This window comes from Sander vitreus, chromosome 21, assembly GCF_031162955.1.
Source record: "Sander vitreus isolate 19-12246 chromosome 21, sanVit1, whole genome shotgun sequence".
NCBI classification, from domain to species: Eukaryota; Metazoa; Chordata; class Actinopteri; order Perciformes; family Percidae; genus Sander; species Sander vitreus.
Window position 1 is genome coordinate 8,939,700 of NC_135875.1, and position 9,744 is coordinate 8,949,443.

At 41.5% G+C, this 9,744-nt stretch overlaps 1 protein-coding gene across 1 annotated transcript in view; it reads right to left on the reverse strand.

Moving 5' to 3' along the window:
- psme4b (proteasome activator subunit 4b) overlaps positions 1 to 8,087 on the reverse strand; it is a 35,919-nt gene extending 27,832 nt beyond the window's left edge. Inside the window, exons 1-7 of the mRNA XM_078279675.1 lie at positions 7,857 to 8,087; positions 7,066 to 7,206; positions 3,463 to 3,579; positions 1,994 to 2,038; positions 1,339 to 1,488; positions 556 to 619; positions 12 to 86 (exon numbers count right to left, since the gene is read on the reverse strand). Coding sequence (XP_078135801.1) covers positions 12 to 86; positions 556 to 619; positions 1,339 to 1,488; positions 1,994 to 2,038; positions 3,463 to 3,579; positions 7,066 to 7,206; positions 7,857 to 8,050 — 786 coding nt within the window. The 5' untranslated portion in view covers positions 8,051 to 8,087. The remainder of the gene's footprint in view (positions 1 to 11; positions 87 to 555; positions 620 to 1,338; positions 1,489 to 1,993; positions 2,039 to 3,462; positions 3,580 to 7,065; positions 7,207 to 7,856) is intronic.
- Positions 8,088 to 9,744: the final 1,657 nt, after the last annotated feature.

Consider the following 9,744-nt stretch of genomic DNA (forward strand, 5'->3'; position numbering starts at 1 on the left):
AAATGACTCACAGTGGGAATATACGGGGTCCAATCCACATAGCCGATGTCGTCGTTGGCTAGGCGAGCAAACAAATTCACTAGGTGCTGCAAAAAAACATTAGACAAACAGTCACTGTGAGTACAGAGAACATTCCCAGAAGTGAAGGCCGTCATTCCAAGAATTAAATATAGCTACTTAGAAAAAAAAGAGATGTTCAAAATGGGAAGTATGCACAGCCAGGCCACTTGGAAAATCTTATCTGCATGCCGAGTGGAAACCGCCAATACTTCAACAGCATTTCAACATTTCAATCATCGCCGTAAGGAACTGTGTCATTCCAAATTACTCTATCCATATTTAGGAAATTGGAAAGCTACGTGATTCATTGCTCAATCATTTAAAAATGTTTTTTAAAATCCACCACTTTATGTTTTGAGAGGTGGGATTTTCATCATTTCAACTTCATTTAACTTTGCTGTGGTCTACTTCAACTTCAACTAGGTGTCAATAATTTCAAAATTGCTCAGAAAATACAATAAATATTGTGCATTTCTGTGTGTGTGCATGTCTCACCCCTTCCCAGCTTGGCTGATTTTGCACTGACATCCAAAGATTCATTAATTCATCAAACCACAACCTGAAAACGGACATAAAAACACCATTTTATTAACACACACGGACACACACACCTGAAGCTAAATTCCCTTCATCTATTTCCAATTCACCAAAATATGAACTCACACCCTCCCTTGTCGATTCTGGAGGAGAAATGGAAAAATAGACCATTAAAGATGATGTATTGTGGAAACTGTGCGGAAACTGCTTATGAATCCAAGAATAAATCCAGACAAATAGCTTGCGAAAGAGCAAATACACTAAAGAATGTGGTGAACGCTATGAAGAGGCATTGAAGCTGGAACACCACCATGAAGAGTGTGGAGAGAAAGGGGCAAAGTTTGTCCAAGGCAGCAAAATATTAGCAAAAACAAGCAGAATGGAAAGCACTGCTAATGCAAGAAGAACATTATTTATTGAAACTCCCAGGTGCAAAGGTGTAAACGCTTACAATGCCTGAAAATGTGGTTATACATGACATGCATGGTTACCAGACCTAACCAAAATACTTAAAAAGAATTAAGATGTAACAACAAGTTAAGTTTCCATCTCAGGACCAAAAATGGCACACAAAAAATGCAACATATACTACCTTTTTTCTGCTGGCAGAGATTGTTCTATAAATAAAGAAAGTGTGCTTTTGAAACTTTATGAACCCTTTGTGTTAGCTCTGGCCAAGACAAACTGCACTTGGCGTATAATCTTGTTTCTAAACAGAGCCATTAAAGTTGGCCCACTTACTGGAAGCTCTGGCTGTGTTCCTCCGGGGGCATGATAGTGGGCAGGAACAGCTCCATGTTGCTGATGGCTTTCTGCATGATATTGTCAAACACACACAACAGGGGGCGCCACTCATCCAGCATCTCCTTGGTTGATGACACGGGGAAATACCTGCAGAATTCACACACACACACACACACACACACACACACACAGGTTTGTGGCACTATCTTTGTGGGGACCTGTCATTGACATAATGCATTCCCCAGCCCCTTACCCTAACCTTAACCATCACAACTAAATGCCTAACCTTAACCCTTACCCTCACCCTAACCATAACCTAATTCTATCCCTAATCCTACAACCAAGTCTTAACCCTCAAACAGCCCTTTAAACTTGTGGGGTCCAGCATTTTGGCCCCACAAAGCTATTGGGACCCCACAAGTATACTGGACTCCCGGTTTTTGGAACCCACAAATATAGTTAAACAAGCCCACACACACACACACACACACAGGACAGCAAGGACAGACATGAGCACAAATAGATGCAGACAAGCAAAGACAGACTGGAGATACAAATACACACATTGATCTACAGCACACAGCTCAACTGGCGATCAAAGCAACGCATTATCCAGTGCACACATTACATGATCACAGAGAATGAGACTTACAGTCTGCAGCTTTTGATCAAAGCCTTCAAAATGTGGTCCACTGAGCTGCAAACAAGCAGAGAGAGGAGGTGTGTGAGTGTGTGTTTTGTGAAGGAATTCTGCTTTTACTATCTTATGAGATCCCCATGTCCTCACAAAGAATAAAAAAAAAAAAATTAACATTCAGGCTACAACTAACAATTATTTTTTATCATTAATCAATCTGTTATTTATTCAACTAATCTTTCAGTCAATAAAATATACGAAAATCGTGTCTATAAAAGGCAAAGGTAATATCTAAATTTGCTTGTTTTGTCTGACCAACAGTCCAAAACACAACAAGTTTAGAGCAATTTATATTCTTCGCTTGATAATTGACTATTCTTAACCATTATTTATTTAAAGGAGCTGGTCACTGAGCTGCTCCACTGGAACAGTTGGGGGTTAAGAGAGTTGGTTGAAAGCCCACAACAAATCAAAATTATCAGAGTTTATTTTCTGTTAATCGACTAATCCATTAAATGACTAATCATTTGAGTACTATTTGACATATTCACTCTCTAAATTCTTTAAAAAAGTGTCATGAGAACTGTCAAGCTGTGTGTTTGTTTTGCCTGGCCTGGCTCTCTGTCCCTTTCTCCAGCCCCTGCTCACTTTCCCCAGGCCTGCTATCACTACCTGTCCACCAGATGCCCTCAATCCTTTACCTTACTCTCATTCACCTGTTCACCCGTTTCCAATTTCCCTCATTAGCCCTCAAGAGTACATATACCGGGCCCGTTTTCCCAGTCAGCGAGTTTGTCAACATGCTACAGTATGTGCAGTCATGCCTCTGGACTCTCCAACCTGGAATCCTTATCTGAACCCTGCAACCTGTCTCTGCCTGGCTGATCCTTTCTGGCTACCTGTGGATTATCAGTTGCATCTGTTTGGATTTACTACCCATGCCCGTAAGCTTTAGAATGTTCACTTGTGTCAATAAATCATTGAATTTTCCATGACTGTCTCTGTTTGGGTCCTTCCCTTGCTGCCTCACACTCACCTCTGTGACAGGGAAGAGATTAACTTTTGGGTTTGGACAAGAATTGCAATAGAGGTATACTAATGTGAATAACAGACCTAGTTGCTTTCTTGCCAAGAGTTAAATGTGAATATTGATACCACTGTCTTTAAGATAAATATTAAATATGAGGCTACAACCAGCTGTATAAAGTGGATTTTTTTTTTTTAACTCTTTGGACAGAGCCAGGCTAATTGTCAGTCTTTATGCTAAGCTAAGTTAGCTACCTGCTGGGGGCAGCTTGAGCTTTACCATACATACATGAGTGGCATTCCAAAAATGTCAAACTTTTACTTTAATGCAGATAGCTTCTTACGATAAGGTTTATATTGGCAGTAACCATATGAAACAGGTAAATTGATAGGACGTACAGTAACAACAGTGTTTTCAACTTCTCACAACAGGTCAATGTAAAGGTACAACGTCATACTTGGGGAACCAGATGAGTCCAAGGTGCTCATTTTTGGAGTAGACGACCCTGTCATACAGATCATAAAGGGGTCGCCACGGCAACTGTAGGTCATCCCTTGACAGCAGTTCCTTCTTCCTGTTTGAGAAAAAGAAGCCAGTTATTTACTGCCTGGTCTGTTTATGACAATTGTGCAAGGCTTCAGTCAGAGTATTTGATATTTATACCTCTTGAAAGAAAGAAACAGTCGTCAAGACAAAATGATGGTAATACTGTTAGATGGAAGTGAGAAACTACAGGGTGTCTGAAAGAGTCTGTAATCGTGGGAGAATTGAGTCACTGCCTCACAGGCTGCACTCAACATGACTGCCAACTTCCAGACATGTCTGCAAACACAGCTCTGTGATTCTTTGTATTCAATTAAGTATAACTAGACTGACAGCTGCAGACATTACTAATTTGCAGGTGTCAACTCGGCTGGTAGAAAATATAATTTAACCCTCCTATAAGGGGCTTCATACAGAGAAATTAAGTGGTTTAAGATCTGAAAGTAGATGCAGCAAAGTCACCTTTTACTGATTCTTGATTTTTCAAACACCCTGTTAAGCTTTTTATTTGCACACTAACTGATGAGTACTTTATTATAAGCTTTAAAGCAGAGCAGTTTTTGTTTAATCCTCCTGAGAAACTTCCATGTTGCTTTCTATGTACTCTATTACTTAGTTCTTTGTAAAAATCATAACACGTATAGGAATAAACCCCACAAAAAGCCTTCTGAGAGTACCTGAACTGAATAATATGCTCAGTTTCCAAAGCCACACTTTCCTCTTGTCTCCTCTCTCATTTATCTCAACAGCTATGGAACATAGTCTCATTGGGGAGATTTAAAAAGCGAAGGAACGAAGAGACAATCGGGGAAATTGCAGTGAAATGCGAGAGGAGTGAAAAAAAGAAGAATCCAATTGAGACCTGGTACGTGATGTTGAGTATCAAATTCATCTCTCAGCTGCGAGACCTGGCACTTAATATGCGGTTAGTCCAGATCTTTCTCTTTTCATCTAATGGAAAACACTCAGATGAATGACATCTACATTAAGCTGTTTTGTGATGGATGTGAATACCGTGGAAACAAGTGGAGACATATGGGAATGAATGTGAGCATCTTGGAGAATATCCTGCAGTCGCTGGAGTTATGACTGATCTGATTTGAGGGACAAAAGCAGGCAGTTACCATGTAGGTCAGGGCTTAAAGAGTAATACATGTACTATTAGGGCCAACACACTTTACTGTCATTTTTACTTACTTTGTGTGGGTGTATTACTAAGTACATTTACTAAAGAACTCTTACACTACTGTCCTATTTAGAAGTATTTGTATTTTGCTAAGGTATTTCCATTTTCTGCTACCTTAAAACTTTACTGCACTAAATATATTTTAGTCGAAAAGATTGTACTTTTTACTTCACTACAATTATTTGAAGGAGATAGTACATAAAAAAACATATGTATTAACCCCCAATCTTTTTGGCTTGTTGCTCCTTATTGAAGACATCTAGTTCATGTGACATCTAGTCACATTTCAGATGTTTATGAGTTAATAGTTCTACCAAAAAGAGCAATTTCCCAAAATATCCAAGGTAGTTTCATTTAAATAACAGTTCGAGGCCTTAAGAGATTATATTATTCAATATTTCTCAAAAAAGAAGAAAAGGTTAGAGAAAAGGACAGAACAAATACAGAACAACTTGACATTTTTTCTTTTTTTCTATAACACATTAAACATCTAATGACCAAACAGATTTATTTTGTCACCCTTTAAGAATGCCTGAACTGTAGGTTGGGAGCTGCTTACGCTACATTCTTTTTGCAGAATGACTACTTCTACTTTTGATACAGTACTTTTAAGTATATTTTGCTGATAATACTTTTTTACTTTTACTTTAGCAGAATTTTGATTACCTGTAATTAAGTATTTTTGTTGTACTGCTATTTTTGGCAAAGGGTCTGAGTACTTCTTCTGCCTCTGGTTTGTGTCCAATCCCCACAAACTAGTCTCACATTGCCAGACCTTCCTCCACAGCGCTGCGGAGGAGGGTCTGTCAATTCCACACAGCATTCCGGGATGCAATATTACGAATCCCACTATGGCCACGCCAAGACCCGCCCTTCAATAGCATTTATTGGCCAGGCGTCCATGCTTACGTAAGGTAACGTAACCCCATTTGTACAGGTCCTATCCCTTGACCAATCAGCTATCCTAACCTTAACCACTCAAGGTCAAATGCCTAACCCCAACCAATGGAGCTGCTTGGTAGGGCGGGTCTTGGCGTGGCCATAGTGGGATTCATAATTTTGATTCCGGGATGGGAGAAAAACATGCTCTGATTTATTGGCATTTCCTTAAACCAATCACAATTGTCATGGGCGGCGCAAAGCTCCGCCTGGAGCCGCTGCAAAATAGCCTCGGGAAGAAACTTGTTTTGGTGGAACATGTGTATGTTCAAAAGCTGTTTTAGTCGAGCAACAGAAAACTCAGATTAGACAGATAGTCTAGCTAGCTGTCTCAATTACCCTGCAGAGATCTGAGGAGCAGTTAACCATAGTCCTCATAAATCCACCGGAGTTTAGAATTCCAACACAAAGAAAGTGGAAGGAAAAGGACATCGGCAAAAAGACATGCATCCGGCGGAATTTCCTGCGGCACTGGAGCAATCCCGGAAGTTTTTGTAATGCAAGTCATATTGTTGTAGCCTAAAAATCAGACTGAATTGACATTTGAATTTTTCACTGGGCAGCAATTCAGGCTATTATTGTTGTCCATCTAAAACAAAAAATAATCAACTTGTGTTGCTACAACCATTTTCTAGTACTTTTTTCTTTGTAAAACATTCAGAGGATTGTGCAGCCTTCATGGAGGTATCTGTTCACTGAATGCTTACTAAATAACGTTTTTGTTTTTCTCTCTCAAGTCTGCAGGTTGTTAAAAGCTCCAAATGGCAGCAGTCCAAATGGCAGAGTGTTAAGTAAAAAATCCACTTGAACATGTCATGGGACTCGACATCAGTATACCATTTGTAGCACAGTGATGTTTACCACTCTGATCTCATTACATTACAGGATACCAAGGGGCAAGAGAGGCTGCAGCTTTCGAAGGTCAAACGCTCTCGTTGCTATAAAAAGATGTCCAACTATCGCTGTCTGTCATACGGACTTTCAGTGTTTCTATCATGTCTTATTAGTCATAGTTATGTTTACTTTGCTGTACTGCATAGTATAACCCATCCATCTATCTATCCATCCATCCATCCATCCGGCAGCAGCAGGCTACCAAACATGCTTCTCCCCAGCCACAAACTCCAGCTCCTCCTGGGGGATCCCAAGGCATTCCCAGGCCAGATGGGATATGTAATCCCTCATGAGGTGGGTTTGCCCCGAGGTCCGCAGGGAGGCGTCCAGATCAGATGTTTGAACTCCCTCAACTGGCTTATTTCATTAATGCCAAGGAGCTGCAGTACTCAAAGCTCCATCCAGATGTCTGAGTTCCTCACCTTGTCCCCCCGAGGGCGAGGAGCTCAGATATCCCTTATGCATTTGTGTATGTCTGTGTGTTTGTGTCACACCCACTTGAGAAGCTGAATGAGCAGCTTGGCGTAGCTCTGCATCATATGAGGCTCCAGGTTCGGCAGCGTGACCAACTCATAGAGCAGCTTGATGAAGAGAATGTGGTCCTCTTTACTGAACCTGCGGCCGTACAGCTTCAGAAACCTGAGGGTGGAGGTTAGGAGCATTGTGAGCAGCTGATCACGTCCTGCTTCCTGCAGCTGACCCATATCCTCAGTGCAGTTAGTTAACAGCTTTAGTGGCACGATGTCTCAACATGAAACCTTGACTACCCTCATTGAATCTGAGTTGATGCCAAGTGGACTGAGTGAATTAAAAGAGTCCAGCCGTTATTTAAAGTTACATGATGACCTGATCCTCTCTAAACACTCCTGTGATGCTGATATTTTGGCACTTTATTCCCCTTTTCCTGAAGTGCAATAGACTCTTGAAGACTTAATAATGAAAATAATGAACATTTGGGTTTATAATGGCGACCTGTAAGGAAATGCTGACACGCTGCACAATGTAAATCAAAAATAATTGACATGTAACAGATATTATTGCACATTTCTAAAAAGTACTTGTATAGATTTGTTTTACCTGTTTCAGAGAAGTATTTACGTGACTCTACGCTCATTTTGAGGCTGTGGGTTGTGATCATGTATAATAAATATAAATGAATAAAATACCCTCAAAATGACCTTAGCCTTAGAGTCTAAATAAACTGCTATATAGACCATTATTATGAATCATAAGTGAGTAGCCTAATTCGTTTGCTTGTATCCGGACGACAACCTGGCTTCAACACTTACGAGAAGAGTTTATTGGACCAGAAAGCGACCCCGGGCCACAGCTCTCGGAGTAGGACAGCTCTAGACAGGTTTGCTTTGATTTCCGCCAACAGCTCCGTGGCCTCCCGGTCCAACCGGTCGGAGTACGGCAGCAGGCCGTTATACACGATCTCCTTCTGAGGGATAAACCCTGCCATATCCCCATCCACAGTCATATCCCACTGGCAGTCAGGTCACCTTTCTGTTGTATGCGTAAAGAGGTAAAGAAACCCTGTTCTTCTATCTAATGAATGTTGTGCCTTAGGAGAAGCGCGTCCTTAGAGGACATAATCCGCTGTGTCTATCAAGCAGGCAGGCGATCACAGAGGCAAGTGTGTCACGCTAATTGAGCTGTGTAAAGCCCTGAGCGCGCGGGGGGGCCGGTTCCACACTGACCTGCATCGTCATGCTGCGTCACCTCACAGGTATCCACCTGCTGCCCACGCACAGGGGAGGGAGGGTCGCATTGCTTGTGCACGATAGGAAGTCGAACAAAATGGCTCTGATTTCAGCACCACTGAAGGTAATAAGAGAAGACTTTGATATGCGAAGGCTTTCATGTGTGGGCTCTGGGAAGTGGGCTTGGAGGAAATCTGGAAAGCATGATTCTGGACTACAAATCCCAGAGGCACTAAATGATTGTGTGCGCTGCAAGCTAATCTGCAGAATAATAGAATGATCTGATAACTGAATTCATGCCCTCTCCTGTTCTACTGACCCACAATGACACTTTGTGTCTCTCTCTGAAAAGAAAATAGTTGACTTTTTGTTTCATCGTGCAGCTATAATCAAGCAAATATATGCCTGTGTGATTTGGTTGCATGCCACAGAAGCATTTATTTATACATGTGAAGATGAATAAATTCCTGACAAGTCCCGTTCATGATTTAATGCCAACCCTTTTGGCCTTTGGCACCTTTGTCCCCGAGCTTCTCCATTCTAGGCTTCCATTCTTGAGTTAGCCTACTGTGCAGCCTTCCATGTAAATCCTTTTACTTTAAGCCCATTTAATTATCTGACCACCACATGCTTAAGAGTGGTGCTGCAATTCAGGATATTGTCTGGCCTGCCTATAGCAGTAAGGTTACTGCTCACAGTGGAGAGCTTAATGAAAAGCCCTATGTGCCCTCTTTGAAACTGGTTTCTCTCTATTAACACAGTTGAAGACTGACAGAGTCACAAACTTTGAGAGAGATCCCAGAACAGAATGTGCCTTCCACAATGGCATATCAATCCAAGAATATCACGCTAGACTTAGTCAAGCAATCTCACCCAAGTCTTTAACTTTTTATATCCCTCAGATCGTAATACCTTTGGGCTTTTTCTGCTTCTCAGAGTGGTGACAGCACCTGCTTTCACTGTTTCCAGCGTTGAACCACTTCCAGGAGGAAACAGAGTGTCTGTTCCTATTTGTTTTTTTGTCGTGATGTTTCTAGGTATTTGGATATAGAGTTGGTGTTTGAATGGGCACAGGCACTTGCATGTGTGCGCATGCATGTGTGCACACATCTGTGAGATTCATTATTCCACAAGTGGAGTCTACAGATGGAAAAAATGATTCAGGATGATGATGCCTCTTTGACTCAGCAGGGAGAAGACCAAAGAGAGAGAGTGAGAGAGAGAAGTGGGGGGGAGGAAAGCAATGGAGGAAAAAGAGAAAGAGATGATGGTCCCAGTGTGAGGACTGTAGATGTTTTTGAATCCCATCAGCTTGCTCATCTTTTGCAGTCATCAAGAAATACACACACACACTCTCACACACACACACACACACACACACACACACACACACACACACACACACACACACACACCAAGCTTCTCATTTTCACCAAGATTTATGGTGAAGCCAGTTTTCTCGCTCCTAAAA